This window comes from Macrosteles quadrilineatus, unplaced genomic scaffold (assembly GCF_028750875.1).
Source record: "Macrosteles quadrilineatus isolate MER2022 unplaced genomic scaffold, UCM_ALF_1.0 Scaffold_2__2_contigs__length_208266976, whole genome shotgun sequence".
In the NCBI taxonomy this organism is placed as follows: Eukaryota; Metazoa; Arthropoda; class Insecta; order Hemiptera; family Cicadellidae; genus Macrosteles; species Macrosteles quadrilineatus.
In genome coordinates, this window is record NW_026542595.1 from 3,614,657 (window position 1) to 3,638,752 (window position 24,096).

Consider the following 24,096-nt stretch of genomic DNA (forward strand, 5'->3'; position numbering starts at 1 on the left):
TCTCTATTGATATTGTAGGTAAAAATAATTTTGAAGCTTGATGATGAGGGCTCATTTCATTTCAATTTTGTGGACGCGTCTGCGAACGTCACCTAGTTTAGTTAATTTCCAATTCCATTGTTTTAGCAACAGCTTCACAAACAATTATTTATCCGTAAAGTATATAAGGGATTCTACTGTACCATACTTTATAGTTCTCCTCAACACTTTGATAATAATTTTGTTTGTTATGTTCCAGAGTGGCCTTCTCTCCAAGTGGTCAGATTTATTGTCAGACCGACGCCAAAACATTGAAGAAGTTCAAGAACTTTGGTTTAAGTTTATACTCACTTTTACATTCTATCCCGAGGGCCAATTGTCTCTACCTAAAGTAAGATTGAATCAGTACAAATCAGTTGAACTAGATATGCTAATCCATCTGTATTTTATATATATATTATATATAATATCTATATCTATATCTATAGTATATATCTATAATGGTTGAAGCATATCAACCATGCAACATAAGCTTAGAATCAAATCAAACAAATCTATATATTAATTTGAAACTGTTTTTCTTTGTCACAGCTAATTTGAGAGAACGACTGGGCGTAGAAACTTGGTAGAGGTGTCTAAAGAAAGGTGTTGGTCTGTAGATGAGCCATCAAAAGAGAAACAAAGTAAATTCCCTTGGGCTCTGCCCCAGTAGCCTTTAAAATTCCATTCCTATGTTATTCTTATGGAGGAAATAATGGGGGTTTTGTCACGGCTAATTTGAGAGAATGGCTGGGCATAGAAACTTGGTAGGGGTGTCTAAAGAAAGGTCTTGGAACTAGGTAAATAACAAGGTAAATTTCCTTGGGGCTCTACCCCAGAGGCTTTTAAAGTTACCTCAGCAGATTTGTTTACATCATGACCATATGGTAATTTTACACTACTTTTAACGAACCAGCTGTTAATATTAAAACTGTATAACAAAGGTAAAAAGTGTTATGAGCATTTACTGAATCTGTCGAAATGAATTGTTTACATTATTATTTATGACTAGCTGTGTGCCCGTTCTACGCACGGGGATCTTATCATAGTCAGTTAAAACCTCTGTTACAATCACCCACTGCAGTTGTGATTTTTTACTTTACACTTTACACAACCGCCATTGAAGCGCCGTCAATGAGTGGAACCTTGTTTCTAAGCTATTGACGACGATCATTAATAAATTTAAGTTTCCCAACTGATTCAATGTCTTCTTTCTGGTTATCAAAACTCCAGAACAATTTTATACACAAAGAATCTCTGGTTCCTGACCTGGATGATGCCTAGTTATTTAATGTAATTTACGGTTACACTATATTATTCCACTTGCGATTAATTAAATCCTTTACAGTATGTAAGAAAAACGTTTTTAATCTCACTTGGATGGGATTTGCCTTCAAACGTGATCGGAAATGGTTGTGGTATTTGTAAACAACATTTGTAAACATATCAGTGACAGCTAGAAAAAATAATCTTGATCCGAACAGCTGTTCATTATTTCATAGATGATTATGTGATAAAAATTAGATGAAAACTAGACAAAAATCGCACAAAATTGCATTTTTGAACGTCCGTAATTTTATTTACAAAGTAGTGAGGCCATATTTTAATGGCTAAAGACACTCTCGCCAATCCAGTGAATACTTTAAAATGACTTGGATCTTGACAGGTACTCTCGTTTTCCTGGAGAAGATTGCGTAAAATGCAATCTTGAGTGTTACAGACAGACAGACAGACAGAAATTTAGATGAGACTTGTTTCGGCTTCTTTAATGTATAAAACGTAAAAATAACCTAAAAATGTATGATTCTGAGCAATGTACAGACAAAACTCTAATTTTATTTATATAGATTTTGAAATTAATTTTCCTCTACATGGCAAGTTTTTTATAGTTTGAATACGTTTTTATTTATTTTTTTTTATCTATGTTTTAATGTTCTTAGAAAATATTGTATTATGAAATCAGTGGGATATATCTATTTCAAAGGAACAGATAACTATTCCTTATCGGGTGCTTGCCTTTTTTGGTCTACTTTCAATAATCGTTTATTATTACATTCAAGAAAGAACGTCAGAGGTTTTTAAGATGGAAATTTTTAAGAAAACCATAAAAGTTTTCGATAATCAGGTAGAAAATTGTGTCATACAATAAAAGCCATGCAAGTGCAGAGGAATATGTTGAGGGTGGGAGCTGTGTTCAAGTTTTGGCATAGACTAACCACGGATTATGTTTAATCTAAATTTTTGGTAAAGTATGTGAATTATAGTTATTTGTGCAACTAGTGAGAAAAGTGAGCAATTGACTCACTCGAGAGAAATCCTTACTCACGAGCCGTAGGCGAGTGAGGAATAGTTTCTCGAGTGAGGCAATTGTACTTTGAACTCGAGTTGCACATTATACTTTTCCTACAGTTACCATAAAACAAATAAATTGGTGAAGAAACATAACCTATTTTTACACAGAAGTGAACTTTTAATATAACATTTAATGTGAAGAGACAAATACAACAGTACAACAGCTGACCAGCTGATTTACAGCCAGTGCTGCCAACGTATTTCGCGCGCATACGACGTTGCCTGCATGTTACGCGATCACTATTTCGTACCTTCACGTTGCAAATCTGGAGTGAGACAAAGTAATTAGAACATTGTCTCACTGATGAGCGAATTGGCCACTTTGCTTTCTCAAATCAGTGAGAGAACATGTACATTGTTAGGTAACTGTAGGAAAAAGGCATTTCAGGTATTTTTAAAAAAAAAATGGGTTTTTACTTTGATGTACACATCTAGCTAGGTTGAACAACGCATCTAAACCTCATTACATACAAAACATTCGGAAACAAAACAGTGTCGCCACATCTAATCTCATTATTTGCATAATTTCTTGCCAACAAAGCCGGACTAGGTTATGGATGTGGTTCCGCAAATGTTCAAGATTGTTGGCTAAATTTACTACAATTTGGTCCATCCCACCCACAAAATACATGCACAACTTTATGTGATCGATACGGCCAAGGCAATTGACCTTCGCATATCAATAAAGTTCAAGTTTGACAGCAACCTCACGGCACGATTTCACAAAACTACGCCAGAAGTTAATCAATTAGCAAATAAGTACATGATGATTAAATACATTGGTCGAAGTGGCAAGAAAAGGAATCAAAATTATTTATACCCCTATCGAAGTAAGAATGTTACTGCTTTCTGGAGAATCAGATATTTTTATAAAATAAAAAAACTGATTTAATATGCCTCCCGCTGATAAAATTCTGTGTTTTTATGACCAAAGATGGTGATTCACTTATACAATCCAAATACAATCTGAATGGTTTTCCCAAAGCAGATGGAACCAGTTATTTTAGTAATATTGACTCTTTCCGTCAAATGACAGACCAGCTATATGAACTCCTTTCCCCATATAGTGAATTAGGCTTTAACATGAACAAAAGTCATGAACAAGAAACAATTGTAAGACTCCTGAAAAGCCTTTTGGGCAACCTAAAGCCAATGAAAGGACAGAAAATATTGAAATCAACGAATTCATCAACCACGTTTTTTAAGGTGCACTATCGTCTTACTCATAATTATGTTTATCCTTCCTTCATTTAACTAAGATTTTTATAACTTCACTCTGTCCATCGCAGTTAGCTGAATTTACGTAAAACCTCAAGAGTAATCGTCAATTTCGATGGGATTCACCTAGTAATCTTTATTCATTATTAGTATTTACATGAATACATTGAACAGAGCCAAATCGTATAACTATAATGTCCTTAATTAAAATATGATAGTTACAAATTAGGGATGGTCGTATCCGGATATCGGACTGCCGGATCCGCCAGATCCGAGCTAGAACCGGCACCGGATTGGATCCAAAAAATTCCGGATCTTGGGCTGGATCCGGTTTTGATGGATCCAATTTTTTCCCATTTTTTTCCTAACACAAAGCTGTCTGTATCACTATACAACCCAGATTTTTTAACCAACACAAAGCAGTCTGTATCACTGTACAACTCCGATTAGTTTACTAAACACAAAGCTGTCTGTATCACTGTACAACCCCAATTTTTTTACTAACACAAAGCTGTCTGTATCACTGTACAACCCCGATTTCTTTACTAGCACAAAGCTGTCTGTATCACCTCAGTGTACCTAACAAAACAAAATTTTGTTTTATTACTCTGAGGTATCACTGTACAACCCGGATTTGTTTACTAACGTAAGCTGTCTGTATCCATGTAAGAGACCGATTTTCCCCCGATTTGTTTACTAACACAAAGCTGTCTGTATCACTGTACAACCCCGATTTGTTTACTAACATAAAGCTGTCTGTGTCACTGTACAACCCCGATTTGTTTACCAACATAAAGCTGTCTGTATTGTTGTTAAAAGGATTATTGTGGACATTTTCCATCACGATTTTAAATAAACTGTATTAGCATTCTGACACATACTTTCTCCCATAAGTTTGTCAACAACCTTTATCATGTGTAAGCGGTGAGGGTAAATATACGGAATGGGATTTGTAAAATATTGTTCATAATTTAAAGGACTATAACATACTAAATTTGTAATAAAATAGTTCGGGCCATTTTTGAGAAAATTATTTTTTTTTTTGTTATTTTATGGATTTTTTATGGGAAAATAACATAATTTACAATAACTTTTTAACCGTATTTTTTACAGAAATGGGATTTGTACCATTTTGTTCAAAAAATAAAGGACTATAACATACTAAATTTTTATCAAAATCGTTCGGGCCATTTTTGGGAAAATCCTATTTTTCCGTTATTTTATGGGGTTTTATGGGAAAACCCCCATTAAAAGTCAAAATTTCTAAAAAATGAAAAAAACCACAAAAATTTAAGGACCATAACATACTATGTTAAATCAAAACCGGATTGTTTTCTAAAATCCTATTTTTCGTTATTTTATGGGAAAATAACATAATTTACAATAACTTTTGAACCGTAATTTTTACAGAAATGGGATTTGTACCATTTTGTTCAGAATTTAAAGGGCTACAACATACTAAATGTTTATCAAAATCGTTCAGGCCATTTTTGAGAAAATTCGATTTTTCCGGTTTTTTATGGGAAAATCCCCATTAAAAATCAAAATTTAAAAAAAATTTAAAAAACGCTTGGAGATACTATGGATTAGAACCTACATACCAAATTTCATCGAAATCGGACCACAGGTGTAGTCCCTAGCTCTGTACACATCCAGACACACAGACACACACACACACACAGACATCACTTCGAAAACCACTTTTTTGGGTTCAGGGGGACCCAAAACGGATATATCCACTCAAAACTCAAACTCGAAAATGTTGACGAAAAAAATATTTTCTCCATATATACCTTGGTATAGGGGGAGAAAGTAAAAACAATACACAACGTTTTGGGATCTGGAATCTGTCTGTGTGGGGTTGTCTGTCTGTATTACTGTACGACCCCGATTTTTTTACTAACACAAAGCTATCTGTATCACTGTACAACCCCGATTTTTCCCGATTTTTTTACTAACACAAAGCTGTCTGTATCCATGTACAAGACCGTTTTTTCCCCGAGTGTTTGTCTCTTGATGCAAACAACTTATATGGCAAGGCCATGTCTCGATGTTTGTATCTAGATGCAAATAACTTGTATGGCAAGGCCATATCTCAGTGTTTGCCTCTTGATGCAAATAACTTATATGGCAAGGCCATGTCTCATTGTTTGCCACTTGATGCTAATAACTTATATGGCGAGGCCATGTCTCACTGTTTTGTTTGTCTCTTGTTGCAAATAACCTATATGGCAAGACCATGACTCAGTGTTTGTCTTTTGATGCAAATAACTTATATGGCAAGGTGATCATTGCTCTTAGTGTTAGTGCTCTTAGGTGATCATTGCTCAGTCTTAGTGTTTGTCTCTTGGTGCAAATACCCTATATGTCAAGGCCATGTCTCAGTGTTTGTCTCTTGATGCAAATAACTCATATGGCAAGGCCATGTTTCAGTGTTTGTCTCTTGATACAAATAAATAACATATAGGCCTATGGCAATAGCATGTATCTTTCTGAACTGAATCCGACCCGATTTTTCGGATATCTGCACAGTGCACACCTCTAGTTTTTAGTTTTGTACCTGGATGATAAGCTAACGGCCTATAATCTCGTCTCGAAAATATCCCGTTAGCATTTCAATCTCACCCGATGCTTCGTGATAAAAATAATAAAAGTATGATTTTGTCGTAACCTAACCGTTACGTTAGAAAACTAGAAAAGTGGACAGTAATTACAAAAGAACCACTTACGATCGTTGGTGAACATAGAAGAAGGAGCCGTGACGAATCATCCCACTTCAGGGCTCAGTGCACAGTGCAGCCACCCCGCAAAACATAATAACTCTTCTGTTACTAATAATTATGACTGTTCATATATGAAACTATAATGACTTCTACTACAGATTTCAATTTGCATTTTGTTAATTACGTTTTTTCTAACCCGCCCTTATGACAGTGTGTATCTGGATCCGGATCCGAAGATATGAAGATCCGGATCCGAATTTTTCAAGATCCGGATCCGGTACCGACATTTTGTTGGATCCACCCATCACTAAACAAATAAAACTGTTTTTATGTTGTTGTATGACACTAATAACAATTTTTATTTTTTTATTAATTACATTCCTTAAATTTAAAAAAATCTTTAATTGAAAAGTTAGGATGAGTCAATAGGTATTCTTTAAGGCAGGTTTTGAAACTGTTATATTTTTCTTCACAAAGAGTATTCTTAGGCAGATTATAAATAAATTTAGTATCAATAAAAGATGTTTTCTTTTCAAATATCTGTAATTTATGTGGTTAATATCTGTTATTTCTCAAATTGTATGTATGTGAATTTTGAATGTATTTTTGCGTGTTTGATTTTTTAACATGTAAAATGGTTTGGTAAAATGGTAATGGTAAAATATATATAGGTAATAATTTATGCCTAATTGCATTTATGCACTCATGCATGATGTCTAATTTTGAAAAATATGATTTTGTGGATTGTCTATATTTTATATTAAAAATAATTTGTAATCCTTTCTTTTGCTGTTTCAGAATTTATTTAAGGATTTTATTGCTAGTCCCACTTCATATAGCAATACTTAAACAGATATTTTAACTTGAAAGAACTTCAAGCAGCTTATCATCAGTCACACTATCGAATGCCTTTGAAAAATCAAGAAAGATCCCAATTACTTTTTTTCATTTTTATTGATTGAGTTTATAATTATTGGTTCAATAAACTTTATTCCCGCAGTAATCGAAGATTTACCAGGGCGAAAACCATGTTGTTCATTGTCAAACAACAGATTATTTTCTTAAAAGTGTAGTAGTTGGTTGTACACCACTTTTTCAAAAATCTTTTTCAAAAATCTGAAAAAACTTAAAAAAGTTTATTACTGAGCTGAAAGTTTCGTGATTCTTAATTATATTTTCTGAGTGAATTGCTTTTTGAATTTTTAGAAACTTTTGTTAAGTGAAGGGTCAGTTACTGATTTTATTGGTTTGGTTTCGGTTAGGTTATTTTAAAAATCGGTTCTCGGTTGTCATCTCCTATACTCCTAACTATTTCTACTACTTATCATACGCTAAACTAATTTACTTAAAAATACAAATACACAAGTTTGCGAATTGCAAAGTAATACAATTGATTTCAACTTTCTAAGATGTAACTAAAAAGTCTTATTTATTATAGATAACGTTATCCCTGGTTTTATATAAAGATAGTATACAGTACATTGCAGAACTGTCTGGCAAATGAGTAACAGAGTGTCCACAATCTGGAAAGTCAGGGATAGTCATGGAAAAAAATTGTGGTCATTGAAAGTCATGGAAATAGTCAAAAAGTCATGGAAATTCCCAATCATGGATGGATTTAAGGGGACTTTTCAATGCTCTAGTCGGCCGTAACCCCCATTATTGTAGTATTTTTCCGGATTTTTCACAAATGTATGACAATTCAATTTATTACAGTTGTATTAGTTCAATACAATCTGTCCCTACTTTATCTTATAAATTTAATTTAATATTATTGTAGGATATTGTTGCAACGGTAGTGCATATTAAAATGTTACAACTTTATTATTACAACTCAAATTGCAATTCAGTACAAATATTATTACAATGTTATGAGTTGTCTTAGTTTGTGAGAAGTTCGCGAGTCATGGAAATCAATGGTAAATGGTCATGGATAGTTATGGAAAGTCATGGAAATTAATGACAAATTTTCTGTGGACACCCTGGAGTAATCCAAATGTAGTATTTCTTACTGTCTTAATGATAAATCATGATCCGCTGTATTGAAGTAAACAAAAATCAGCAGTAAATAGCTTCTAATGCTATTCTTATGGAGATCATTTTACGTTATATATAATTTTGTGCTAAAATTATGGGAATTTCACTATTTTCCCGCCGTCACGGGATCGAGGCCTTTAATTAGAGCCCTCTCCCGTCATTCTAAGACTTTCCAGTCACCCACAATTTTGACGCAAAGAATCGGCTTACGTAATTAATATATAGATGAATAATTTTCCCCAAAATTTCATGCCCAGACCTTTAAAATGATACCTCTCCCAGTTTTCTACAGCCTCCCGTTCGCTCACAATTTCATTATAAAATTTTGTTCTTACGGAATTAGATATATAGATTAAACTACCATATCCCTATGTGTGTAAGGTGTACGCGCGCTGGGGTCGCGGCCTTTTTAGGCTCTACCTTATCGCCTTACAAATAAAATGCTCGGAATTGCTTAAGTCGAGCTGGAAAACTCCAAGGTCCTTCCGCTATTCAATTTTTAACCAACCGTCTTTGATGTCTGGTGACTTTGATGGTGTCTCAGAGTGATACCTCACCACAGGGGGTCAATAATGTCAACACACTTATCACCACTTAAATGATCACTTTTAAAACAACTGACAACGCTGTGTTGTTCTTGCGTGTCTTGTGCCAGGCTAATTGGCCGGTTTTTCCTCAACTTAACCAACTCAGTAAACTAGAATATCACACTAATTGCCAGGCTAACTCCCTGGTCTTTCCTCAAATAAAACAATCTAATAGACTAAAATAATGCCCAACCTGCCAGGCTAACTCGCCGGTCTTTCTAAAATAAAAAAGAATTTAATACGAAACGATTCCCTACTGGCCAGGCAAACTCGCCGGTCTTTCTAAAATAAAAAGAATTTAATTAACTAAAACAGTTCCCTACTCGCCAGGCCAACTTGCCGGTCTTTCTAAAATAAATCTTAATTTAATAAACTAAAAGAATTCCCTACTGGGCAGGCTAACTTGCCGGTCTTTATAAAATAAAATAATTTAATAGAATAAAATAATTCCCTACTTGCCAGGCTAACTTGCCGGTCTTTCTAAAATATCTCAATCGACTAAAATCAAACTTTGAGTGCCAGGCTGATTAGCCGGTCTTTATACAATAATCAATACTTATCTTTAAATACAATTAATTATCGTGCTAGGCTAATTCGGCGGTCTTCAGTTAACTATTAACTTGAAATATAAAACGTGATTCGCCTGTCTTTCTTCTATAAAACTATAGTAAACTCCAGACTAAATATTGAACGTTAATGTCAGTCCCACTTTCCAGTCTTAACAAAAAAAATAAATGTCATGAAATTGATTTAACTGTGTTTCTCTTGGTAACAGACTGGGGAACTGTTCACTCAGCTGGTTATGAATGTTGAGAGTAGTCAAGCTAGAAGCCGAGGCAGAGCTGTAGCAATCCTGCGTAACTTGGCGACTCACAACTCCAACAAACCTCGACTCCTCAGCAACAGTAAGTAACAATGAAAATATAAATATGTACTGTTCATAGCATTGCAATGCCTACAGACCAACAATAAATGAAGTTATTTAATAGAGCATAAACTTTTTAGAAATGGTACAGCACCAGCCTATTTGAAAAAATTTGTGTAACATTTTAAGTAGAGGTGTGTGCGAGTGGTTGGTGCAAACTGCAAATGCAAGAGATTGAGCACAAAGTCGGATAATCGAGCTTGAGTTGAGCTCTTACATCCGTGACGCGTAAAACGCATCTGCAAAGTTAGTGCGATCGATAAATTCACGTTTGCCGTGATCGCAGAAGACTATGATGACGCTTCCGCGACCGCGGGGGAAAACGATAATGTCTGAAAACCACGGAAGATGTCCAGGATTTTGCCGAGATTTCGGATGACAATGATAATGAACACATGACTGCGGGATATATTTGGGATTTTGCCGCGATTGCAGATGACAATGATAATCTTAGGTGAGATTTTTCAGGATTATGCAGCCGATGATAATTGTTCTTGATAATAAAAATTATCATGATATTAAGGATTATGGTCAGCACAACAATGTGTTGAATGCAAATTACAACTATTTATGATTTATGATAAGTACCTACTACCTGTGACTATTAATACAACCAGGGCCGGATTTAGCATTTTTGCGCCCCTAGGCCCAAAATAATTTTCCGCCCCCTAGTCTGGTCACAGTTACTTTCCTTCAATAGTCTAGGCATATTAGGAAAGTTAGCAGAAAGTTTAGCTACAGTCCTAATCATCACTTTTCTTTATGTTTTTTGGGTCGCTGAACACGAATATGAGGTTTGCTGACAGATATTTTGCCCGGAACATTGGTTATTTTGTGAAAAACCTTAAAATTTGGGCACTTTTTTTGGTTTTTCAGGCAAATCTCGGTAAGTATATGTTTTTGATAAAATCCTGCTTTGTAAAATTAAAGATGACAAAATTTACTACAAGTTTCCTATATAATGTTTGTTTCTACGACGAACCGTTTCGCCACTAGAGCACACTAAAAAAGGCAAGCAGTACAAAAAATTAAAAACAATGCTGCCGTTTTACATTGCGTTTCCATGGAAACAACTTATGTTACGATAATTTTAACTATTTATTCATGATAACAAACTGAAACACACTTAAAAATACCCCCACCGCAGCAAACCTGCAGACTAAGCGAGTTTCCATTTCCCTGATTGGATTTACACTAAAATGTTTCCTTAGAAATATCATATTTATTCCCTATTTAAATAAAAGTTTAACGAGTACTTAGGTTTGCTGCAAAAGGGAGGGTAAAAAGGTGTTTTCTTTTAAATGTAATAATATAGTATGAAATGAATGCATTTTCTAAATTTGATCAAAACATGTTCATAAACAAGCAAACTACAACAGTTTACTTAGTCTCCATAAGAATAACATAGGCATTTTAAATTTACAGATTTTTGGAATTTTCTCCGTAACCATTAGGCGCATAACAACGCTTTAATATACTAAACTATTTTTTTAAGCTCTACAAAATGGCATGGAAATAAATCGCTAAATTTTAAGTTTATATGGTCAAAAATAGGAAAAGCCAATTTTTACCCCATAAAACCCCCCATAAATCCCTGTTCCCATAGTCCGATCATGCTGGGCAAAACGAAAAATGAAAATAAACCCTAACCGTTTTTCAAAGGTTTTACATTGGGTTTCCATGGAAACAACCCATGTTACGATAAATTGAACTATTTATTCATGATAATGAACTGAAACACACTTGATAAATCTATGCCAAGATGTATGACTGACTGCTGGAACATTTCCCGTTCCCACAAATCCCCCATTTATTTTCTCAGCACAGGGATGTTTCTGGCCACAGGGTTGACTGCTATAGTAGTTGAGAAAAAAGGATGAAATACATTAAAAGAGTTGTAGAAAACTTTTAACTTTGGTAACGTCAAATTCAGATGAGTAGACCGTGTCCAGCCACTTGCCATAGTGAATAACGCGATGAAAGTAGAGAATTCTTACCGGTAAACCCCAACACATTGTTTCAACGTATCAGCATCGCTAAGAATTCTGATGAAGAACTAAAACACTTCTTGTCCTTCTTACGGAGAAAATTCCAAAAATCTGTAAATTTAAAATGCCCATGTTATTCTTATGGAGACTAAGTAAACTGTTGTAGTTTGCTTGTTTATGAACATGTTTTGACCAAATTTGGAAAATGCATTCATTTCATACTAAATTATTACATAAAAAAACACCTTTTTACCCTCCCTTTTGCAGCAAACCTAAGTACTCGTTAAACATTTATTTAAATAGGGAATAAATGTGATATTTCTAAGGAAACATTTTAGTGTAAATCCAATCAGGGAAATGTAAATTCGCTTAGTCTGCAGGTTTGCTGCGGCGGGGGTATTTTTAAGTGTGGTTCAGTTTGTTATCATGAATAAATAGTTAAAATTAACGTAACATAAGTTGTTTCCATGGAAACGTAATGTAAAACGGCTGCATTTAGCAATGTTTTTAATTTTTTGTACTTCTGGCCTTTTTTAGTGTGCTCTAGTGGCGAAACGGTTCGTCGTAGAAACAAACATTATATAGGAAACTTGTAGTAAATTTTGTCATCCTTAATTTTATAAAGCAGGATTTTATCAAAAACCCATACTTAACGAGATTTGCCTGAAAAACCAAAGAAAGTGCCCAAATTTTAAGGTTTTTCACAAAATAACCAATGTTCCGGGCAAAATATCTGTCAGCAAACCTCATATTCGTGTTCAGCGACCCAAAAAACATAAAGAAAAGTGATGATTAGGACTGTACCTAAACTTTCCGCTAACTGTCACTTATATTCCTAATATGCCTAGCCTACAAACCTTTATTAAAAACTATCATGCCCATAGGCCTAAGTTAATTGCTTGAATACCACTCTTCGTCGGAATCATTGCATTGTTTTTTTTTTTATTGACTTGTTTAGCATTAACAAAATGCCGTCTTAAATACTTTTAGCAAATTTATGCCTTTACTAAATGCTCGCGTTTGTGGCTGTGGCTGCCGTGGGACTGAAACAAAACAACTCAACTCACCGAGCATTCATGCAAAAAACATGACCATTGATTCCAATTCAGGGTCAAAAACATGAACTCCATACAGTACGTGATACCATAGATTAAACATACGCTTTAGTAGATTTGTCATCGTTTTGGATTCACCTAGCTGAAAACAATTATTTTTATATAAGGAGTATGTTTTATCTAAGTTTAAACCTAGTTTATCCAAAATAAAACAATCTAATCATTAACAATAGGTCGTCTCCTGTTTATATTACAAGAAATTGAAACCTACATCATAGAGCTAACCCTAAAATAATTTAAACAAAATTACGTGATAACTAACGTCAAGTTTCCCTAACTTAAACTAGACATTGAAAAAATTGTGAATTAACAATGTCATAAGAAGTCGACTTGAGTGAGTTATATTTTATCTAAGGTTGTACTGCATCTAGGCTTTGACTATTCAACGTTCTAGGTTATATTTCCAAAGCAAAACAAAGCAATATTCCGGCCAACCATACCGATCCTTAGGTCTGAGGAGAAAATGTCTGAGGTTAACCAAGCTGTTTACAAATACGCACGTCAGCTGTCTGCTACAATATTTTCGGAACTAAAATGAATAGCACTTAGAAACAGACCTCTGGAGAAAGCTTAGAATCTAACAAAAAGAACGATACCTAACTCGATCCAGTTCAATCCGATTCAGTCAGTCATAGAGCCTTCGCCGTAAACGATGTTCGTGTGTCGAAAAATCGACAAGTGACACTACACAAAGTGTGTCGTGAGTCGATTTTTCGACAAGTGACGCTCGGAGGGTTAAGTTCCATTGTGTGGTTCTCCGGTGTTAATCCATCATTTCCACAAGGAGCTAAGTTGCGTGTAGACACTGTTGTCTCACGCCCATCTGGCAATCGTACATGAGCGTAATCAGAGTTTCCTTCCAGCAACGTCACCTCCTGCACTATTGGTTCATACTTAGACTTTCTGATAGGAAGTCTCATCAACACTTTTCCAGGAGTCATCAACCAGGTTGGTGTGGAAACACCATTATGTGATCTTCTGGGATGTCCAAACATTTTACTTCAGGACATACCTTACAGAAAGCAGTTATTCTTCTTACCTTATCAAGGGAGTATGGTAAATTTTTGCCTCTTATCCAATGATACATACGAGTTTCACCAGGATGACACATTCTTTCATGATATTGATGAAGTCTGTTCATTTTGTCGCTCATCGAGCACACTCGTGATAGAGAGTCAGCAGCTACATTCAGTTTACCAGGTCTATAAACAATATCATAACTATAGCTTGATAGTTCTAGTCTCCACCTCATGATTTTGTCATTCTTAATTTTCCCCGATATCTTAGAGTTGAACATGAAAGAGACAGACTTCTGGTCTGTTATTAGTTTGAAATGTCTGCCTAGCAAATAGTGTCTCCATTTTCGTACTGACTCCACGATTGCATATGCTTCCTTTTCAACCGAACTGTGCTTTAGTTCACTATGAGACAGAGCTCTTGAGAAAAAGGCTTCAGGTTTTCCTTCCTGTGTCAGTGTTGCTGCTATTACAGTGTCAGATGCATCAGTCTCAACAGTGAAGGGTAGATCAGGGTTTATGGGACTCATTGAGGCATTTTCAATCTCTTGTTTCAGTTCATTAAATGCATTTACAGCCGTTGCGGATAAAGGGAAAGAGCTGGTTGTCAGAACTTTAATCTTTTCAGAAAATCGTGGGACATATCTTGAGAAATGGAAAAACATTCCTACTGCCCTTCTTAGGGATGATAGGTTTGTGGGCAAGGGGAAGTTCTTTAGAGGTAAAAGCCGATCAGGATCTGGCTTAATGGTTTTGTTGCTTATTGTATATCCAAGGAGACTAATAGATTTCATTGAAAAAGAACATTTATTTTTATTAATAGTCAAGTTATACTTGCTAGCAGCGTTCATCAGCCTGTTTAGGTTCCTATCATGCTCCTCTTGTGTTTTACCATATACTGTTATGTCATCTAAATAAGCAAAGGCCATTAAGATTTCATTAAGATCATTTCAATTTTAAGATTTCATTTGTCATTAAGATTTTCTGTCCTGATTATGCCATAAAAAACTCTCTGGAATGCAGCAACTCCATTTGTCACCCCAAAAGGAATTCTGGTAAATTGATACAGCTGACCACATGCTTCAAAAGCTGTAAAAGGCTTATCTTCAGCCTTGATCGGTATTTGATGGTAAGCGCTTTTTAAATCAATGGCACTAAACACTTCATAGTTAGCAACTTTATTGACAATTTCTTCAAGATTTGGGATTGGATAAGCATAGAGACTTGTAAATCTGTTTATAGTGTTAGAGTAGTCTATTACCATATGCTTCTTATGGTTTTCGGAGCTGGTAACAAAAGCTTGAGCTCTCCATGGAGATATACTTGGTTCTATTACCCCTTCATGCAATAGTGAGCGAATTTCTTCTGAAATAAACTGATAATCTGTTACTGTATGACGGCGAGATTTCACAGAAATAGGGTGACAATCATGTGAAATATTTATAAAATATATGAAAAAGTTTATGAAATTTTTTTGAATTTTTTTTTGAAGACTAATTTATGAAAAAATAGTAAATAGTCAGCTTACATCATACCTTGAAAAATTTAACATGATGGATAGTAATCAACATGGGTTCAGGTCTGGGAGATCGGTTGTTACTGCTGCTGTTTCATTTATTGAGTCAGTAATTGACCGTGTTGATAAAGGTGAAAATACAATTGGCATATTCATGGACCTATCTAAAGCTTTTGATAGTGTCAAACATTCTTTACTTTTGAAAAAATTACAAACTATCGGAGTATCAAATAATTCATTGCAATGGTTTCATTCATATCTAACAAACAGAACTCAATATGTGGAAATCACACATCGAAAAAACAATAAAATCATTAAGACAGCATCAGATTTAAAGACAATAAAATATGGCGTTCCGCAAGGGTCTATTCTTGGTCCATTGCTTTTCCTGTGCTATGTTAAGGACATGGACAAATCACTTTCATGTAAGCCTGTCAGTGAACTATGCCTGTATGCTGATGATTCTAATTTACTCATTTCAACACCTAAAATAGAACAAACGGAAATGGTTGCTTTCATAGAACTGGGAAACCTTGGAGATTACTTAACGTATAAAAATTTAACATTAAATCATGATAAAACCAATTTTATTACGTTTAAAACTCCACAAAGTAGAAGTCAAATAGAACCAATGATTGTGTTTGATTCCCACATAATTGATCCAAAGTCAAGTACAAATTTTCTTGGCCTGACTATCGATAAACACCTTAATTGGAATGAACACGTAAACAAGATCTTGACAAAAATGAACTCTGGAATTCATGCGCTTTCAAAAATGTCTTTTTATTGTAATTTAACAACATTGAAAAATATTTATTTTGCTTACATACATTCTCATATTTCTTTTGGTATTTGTTTATTTGGAGCAACAAAAAAAGCAAATTTGGATGGTATGTTAAGACTCCAAAAGAGGTCTATAAGAGTAATGCTGAAATTGAATCAAGATGATTCGGCCAGAGAACATTTTAAACAGTTAAAAATACTGACGGTTTATGGCCAATATGTTCTTGACGTCATTCTGTGTGCAAAGAATAAAATTCCTAATGATGTCCCTAACGAACCCACACATCATTATAACACAAGAAAAAAGAACTCTATAAGGCAAAATCAGCACAGACTGAAGCTCTATGAAAAAAAACCAACATATGTTGGTGAACAGTTTTTAAAATTAATCCCAGAAAATATTAATAAAGAAACAAATTCAATTAAATTTAAAAGACAACTGAAAGCTTATTTAATTAATGAGGTAATTTACTCGCTGGATGAATTTCTAAACCTCCCTCTTAAATAAATAAACTATATATAAATGTATCAACAAAGCTTCCTTAGTTGAATTGTAGGAAATAATGTTTAATTTATGCATTGATAATTTTAAGAAACCTTTGATTATACTTTTTCATACCTGTATTTTGACGCTATTTATGTATGTTATATGCTACTTACAAATAAAGATTATTTGAATTTTGAATTTGAATTTGAATTTGAATTATGCTCAAATAGTGAAGCTTGTGGTACATTTGCAGCATTAATCTTAACTCTTTTAATGACTTCTTATTGCATTATGTTATATCTATTGTACTGGTTGGTGTCTGCATTTTTGACTACTTTTGACTAGATGATATCGTTGGTATTCTTGGGACTATTTCTACTTTAAACTTATCACTTATGATTGTTCCTTCGATGTTTTTTATAGTCAGTCTGGTTCCCTTGCACACCTTGGGTGGACCTAAGTTTCACATTAGTATTATTGGCATTCCTTCTTTTAGTGACAGTAATGTGGTCGGTTTATGACAAATTGCGAGGCATTTGTATATCTGAGATAGCACACACAATTATTTAAAAAAATTACCATCCCTTTCATTGATTATAATACTGCGATTATAAGCATACCATACTTAACACTAACTTGGCTTTTGGAGTCAATAGGATACATACATACATAAATAAATACATACCTCCTCTATTATATATATAGATAGAGTTAACGGTTAAGATAATACCATTGACAATCAAGGGCGGTCCCAAGGGGGGGGCTCAGGGGGGTCGTGACCCCCCCAAAATATTTTATATATAGATAAACTATTATACCAGGGGAACTTTAATAATTTTTATTGCAAATCGTTCCACCAAATTGAATTCATTGTAGTCTTTACACTTGTGGCGAACGAATCAACTTATTACAAACTCTAACCCAAACTTCGGGATCGTTCGAGTCTGACTATTTTTTGTATGTTATGAAAAGTAGGGAAGATCGGCAGACGACGGACGCTTTCAGCCATATACGGCAATGGCAGTGTCCGATGCTGGCGTTCGAAATTCGGCCGCATTCTTCTTCTTATTTAATTTTTTGACATTTTATGTTACCATTCATTTTAACCTAGATGGATGAAAACTTGAATTGGGTATTGGATAAAGAAAAGAAGTTGTATCAATAGTCAAAGCTTGAAAGGTAGTTGAATATTAATTTATCTGAGTTCAGCGATAGGAATTTGTTATTACAGTAATGTAATTCAATGATTACTGTAGAAAATTTTAAAACTTTCAATATTAAATATCATTCATATTTAAAGCACCTGGTATCATATTTAAGAATAACATAACCCAATTGGTACTGTATGTTGCTAGCCACGAAACAACAACAAAATGGTAGTGTCTCAGACTTAGATGCGGAAGGGACGGATTTAATTCCCGACACAACCACTCACAACCACAAAAACGTTGCACAAAACTTTATTCTCACATTAACCCCTTGTAAAATGCCACTGGTGTAGAAAAAAATTAGAACACTGAGAACCAACTCTTCAGGCGGTAGCAGTGACGGGATCGTTAGTTGGGTAGTGTACTTTGTGTAGGTTAACTGTTGCTTGCTGGACAGGTATAATGGAGTCGTGTTATGTGCTAGTTCTTAAACACTTCTTAGATAAAATAAGTTCTCTGGACAATTTCTGTTTAGCATGCACATAGGCACCAGTTTCGTAAATGAAACATAATTGAATGTGTTGTAATGTTGCGGTATTCCTTTGATATTAAAACCACATGTCTCAATAATAAAAAAAACATGACACTATGCAAGTTTATTTTTTAAAATTTGTTTGACCTTTAAAAATAAACTGGGAAGCTTGAACACATTAATACCCCCGCCGCAGCAAACCTGCAGACTAAGCGAATTTCCATTTGACTGATTGGATTTACACTGAAATGCCTACTTAAAAATATAACATTAATTCTTGATTTAAATAGAATTAGTTTAACAAGTACTAAGGGAGGGTAAAACTTTTTTTTGTAAAATGTGAATAGTTAGTAAAAAAAAAACACATTTTCCAAATTTGATCAAAATATGTTCACAAACAAGCAAAAAATAACTTCTTGATCAGCATTGTACGTGTTATTAAATTTACGGTAAGTAAATAAAAGAAACGTCTTATAACACTTAAAACATATATTTACGCTTATACTGTTACTCACAAGACAGTAAATATACAAAAAAGATACTGGTAAGTGGTGATCGATTTCGATTGGACACTCCAATCATCATCAGACCCAATAGGCGAATGACAAGAATCTTGAATGGCGTCCCTACTTATACCCTATTGGCTACAGGAAGCACCGGCCAATACATTTTTATAAGTACAACTGGAATCAAAATGTATTTGTTCATTAATCAACTTATTTCTATCTTTACATTTTTCTTTATAAATATACAATTCTTCCCAAGCATTCATTACATATCCTTTCTTACAATTCTTTAAAATATCTAGACTATCCTCCATTTTTCCTAGTGAGTGCCCATTTTGTAAAAGGTGTTGTGCGACATTTAATCTTTCCGGTTTGTTGTTCCTCCACGCAGATATGTGGTTTTTGAAGTGGTTAACGAAGTTCACAGTCTGTCCAATGTAGAAGCTATCACAATCGTTACAATTGATTTTATAGATGCCCGAAGTGTCGAATTTGTTACAATCTTCTATTTTTGGATGCAGTATTTTACTCATGGTGTTCTGAGTCCTGTAGGCTATTGAAACTCCGTATTTCTTGAATCTGTTAGCAGTCCTTTGTGTTGTAGTCCCCGTGTAGCTAAATGTGATATATCTGGTGTTTTCCTCTTTTATCTCTTCTAATGTTGTTCTGCTGTGTAGTGTATTCTGTCTATCGATTTTCGTCCTCGTCTTCCTTGCGATATCCTCTATCGTCTTGGTTCGAAATCCATTCACTTGAGCGATCTTCTTAATGGTGTCCAGTTCTTTTTTCCTATTGGCTTGGCTAAGTGGGATCTTATAGGCTCGGTACAGCATAGATCTAAAGGCTGCGGTCTTGTGGATTGTCGGATGGATAGACTTTTTGTTGATTGTAGTGTCCGTTTGCGTAGGTTTCCTGTAGATGTCAAACTCTATCTTGCTGTCTTTTCTCTCTAATGTGAGGTCCAGGAAGTTGATCTTTTTGTTTTCTTCAAACTTGTTGGTAAAGGTGAGGTTCGTGTGGTGTCTGTTTAGTGTCTGCATCATCGTTTCGTGCTCCTGCTCCTGGGCTTGTCTGAAGATAACAAGAATGTCGTCTACATATCTAACATACAGTTTTACATCATGATTCTTTCTTAAATTCATTAACATTTCTTTTTCCTGATACTGTAAAAATATTTCTGACAAAATTGCCGAAAGTGGACTTCCCATAGCTAAACCATCTGTTTGTTCGTAAAATCTATTGTTAAATCTAAAATAATTTTGCTTCAAAACAGTCACAAGCAATTTTACAATCTGATTGACATATTCATCGTCTAAACTATTCTGTAAAAGCCTACATTTAACAAGATCTACAGTTTCGGATACAGGTATGTTTGTGTACAGATTTGCTATATCAAATGAGACTAGCCTACTATTCAAATCTATATCTATGTTCTTTACACGTTCAACAAATTCATAACTATTCTTTACATTGTATATATATTCTAATTCTAAATCATTGCTGAGCTTCCTTGCTAACAATTTTGAAACATTGTAGGTAGGAGCACATTTAAAGTTAACTAATGGTCTGATGGGTACATTCTTCTTGTGTATTTTTGGGATCCCTTTCATCACGGGCGCTTTAGAATTTATGATGTTCATCTTCTGTCGACATTCTTCGGGAATCACTCTGGTGCATCTCTTCACGACGTCGGACAGCTCTCTTTGGTAACTCTGCGTTGGACTCTTTTTCAGCTCTTTGAAGTTATTTTCTTTGATGAAATCTTCCGTCTTCTTTACATATTCTTCTTTTCCGAGCACTACGATGTCGTTGCTTTTGTCTGAAATTAGGGACGCAATATTTCATACTGTTGAACCAAACGAACTCGTATTAGAGTGTTAGACCAAACGATTTTGGACCAAATGAAATACTCCCCAACTGGAGGATAAAACGGTTTTGGACCAAACGAACTGTTTTACAACTGTTGGACCAAACAATTTTGGACCAAATGAAATACTCCCGATCTGCAGTCTCTTTACTAATTTTCTTTCTATGTTTGCTGATTAATGTGTCGACGATGTTAGGATTAATCCCATTACTAAGCTACTTGTATCTAATGAATGAATGAATTCTTTATTATTTCAATACAGAACATCAGATTGAATGGTACAAAAAACAATTTATGAAATATGAATCCCCAAATGGGCTATATGCCTGTGGTTGGGGATTGAGTCAATCATCCGCACAAAAAACAATAATTTAGGCTACATTCAAAAAGGAAAATTTATATATATATATATATATATATATATATATATATATATATATATATATATATATATATATTGTACACAGAATTTGTATACAAGAAAAGGATAAATAAGAAAAAACTAGTTTACAAGATCAATATATACAAAACGATACAGTGTATGAAAAATTAATGCGCGCATATATCACGCGTTCAGTTTGCACGTTAAAAATGTAGGAAATTATCCCATTAGAAATACACATAATTAGAATTGCCCGAGACTTGGCACATGCATTCCACACACAAAGCCCTACACATTCACACTGTAACAATTCAATATTTTCACCAATATTTTTTTAATAGAATAATTTAATTTCCACCATATGTTTTTCATTTTATGTAAATTTCAATCCCTTTTCAAACCATATATAGTAATTAATTGACCAAACAAACCAATAGGTAATCAATTTAATACAATATAAGATAGAAATTTTCAAATAACCTAATTTTATGTAAATATATAATAGCCTATAACTTTTGTAACAAACTTGCTTCAAATTCAATATAATTTTATTTAAATAACTTTTCAAAATTATAATTTAGCTCTCTAGCAAATGAAATTTGTTATAATATATTTGTGAACAGTGGCCTATAATTTTATATTATTAAGTCGGCATTGACATATGTGAGTGCAACCATACATCAGACCATCATCACTTCCAATAGAGCCAAGATAGTATGAAGATGCAAATTAGACACTACATATTTAATATTAAAATTTTATAAAAAAAAAGTACATTATTCGGACAAAATTAGTAAAATTTGTTGAAAGAAGAACCATCCTTGTGACGAACATTCATAATTTATAACATCAAGAACTTTACTTCAAAGAAGACATCAATTTTGGTGAGATTACTCCAATAGACATTTTCCCCTTTGGAAGCCATTAAAACTTTTTTTAGGCCCAACCTTTGGACATTTGTACTCAAATTCAAAGTCAAGAACTAATAGAAGCTTAACTTATTCAAAATTATTATTAATTCAACCAATCTATAATTCGAACATACTTTATATTTTAAAACAAAATTTAATTAGGCTTATATCACAAGATTAAATTCAAATGCCGCTCGATCACCCCACCTGAGATTAAGATCCTTACAGTAAATTATAACATTGAACTTAAATAATTAAAACCATTGTAATAGGCCTAGCCTAAAGTTTTTAAAGTAAATTCATCTCCCACTGTTTGTACAATTTATTGTGAACCCCCTTTTCTTTTCTTTCACTATCAGTTTTGTATTATACAGTAGAGTCCCGCAAACTCGGCGTAATGTGGACTGGAAGGGTGCCGAGTTTGTGAAATGCCAGGTTATCGGGAACTAGGGTTAACAATAAGGACAATACAATTTTTAAGCTTTTTAACCTCCTTTTTTCATATTACAAGTCAATATTAAGTCATCAGATATAGTACAGAAAATCCTTGGTACGAGTTGTGAATGATTTTACTTGAGCTGGCTTGAGTCTATGTTTAACTCGGACTCAAAATATTACTAATTTTCTGAGCCAGGTGATGGCCGAGTTATCCAGACTGCCGGGTTATCGAGTGCCGAGTTTGCGAGACTCTACTGTAATTAATAAATTTAAGTTTCGAATTTGTACATGGAGTTTCCATTGTAGACCTAAGTTAAAGGTTGATTACAAAAATGGCGCACCAACAACGCCAACGCAATTAAAAAAATTGGCAACGAATTTAATCTTGTGATCCAAATGAAGCAATTTTGAAACCTTAGAATGAGTTTTGTTAGCAGTTAAGACAGAGAAATAACAACTCACAATTTAGTTAAAGAGATTTATTAAGTTAACATACCATAACTGTAAATAATATCCTTTTCCCTTTTGTGTAATCCCATGCCCCATAATTATAATTTAAGGTCCCGTAATACCATTCCCAACCCAATAATGACTGACACAGTTGACAACATTCAAGTCCTTACTGACAATAATAACACTTCAACGTTCACACAACACAGTTTGTTCGTAAATCCCGCACAACCCGACAACGTAATAACACAACACGAAGTCGAACAATCCGACAATCTACCCGGGCAAAATAATAACGAACTTTTCACCGAGTTTAATAAAACCGAAGCAGAAGTAAACATGGCAGACGCCATTTCTCAAGCAGAAACTGACACTGGAATTCGCCATCTTGAATGTCAAGGCCAACAGATGCCGGTCTTCGCCGACGACAACACCCGAACGCCACCGAAGACTTCCGATGCTATCCCGTCTCATTCTCCCTGCCAGCTGACTCTCACAAAGTTAAACAGTGACGTCACTGCACCTGTCAATGCCTCACCAACTAAGTCGACAGTCGTTACGGATGATTTTCAATGCAAATTAATTTCATTATTCGAACTGCTTGGAAATAAAATCGATAAAGGTCTAAATGAAGTAAAAAGCGACCTAAACGAAGTAAAAGCTGAAGTAGCTAGTGTTGAAAACAAACTTAATAAGGGCCTAAATGATGTCAAAAACGAGGTTAAAAATGAATTAAATACTAAATTTAACACTATCAGAAAATCAAAACAACATGCGTAAGGAACTAGACGAAATCCGTGCTATCCAACAAGTACATACTTTAGAATTACAACAAATTGAAAACAACATTATTAAAAAGGTAAACAGAATGACGAAATTAGAAAAGAAGTGCCCAATATCGTAGCTAATGAACGCATTAAGACCAATGAAATCATCACTGACGAAAGTCGTAAAATTGAAACCAAACTAACCCTAAACATCAATGAAACATCCCAGAACACTAAATCAGATTTAGAAAATTATATAAATCTAAAAACCACTGAAATAAGAAATGAATTGGCACCGGTAGTCGAGCACAACCAAAATACAATTCGGCA

General features: G+C 34.3%; 1 protein-coding gene across 1 annotated transcript in view; it reads left to right on the top strand.

Annotated features, from left to right (window-relative positions):
- Positions 1 to 24,096, top strand: part of LOC128985778 (uncharacterized) — a 93,059-nt gene that overhangs the window by 58,882 nt on the left and 10,081 nt on the right. The window contains exons 12-13 of the mRNA XM_054405648.1: positions 239 to 370; positions 9,711 to 9,840. Of these exons, the coding sequence (XP_054261623.1) occupies positions 239 to 370; positions 9,711 to 9,840 (262 nt within the window). The remainder of the gene's footprint in view (positions 1 to 238; positions 371 to 9,710; positions 9,841 to 24,096) is intronic.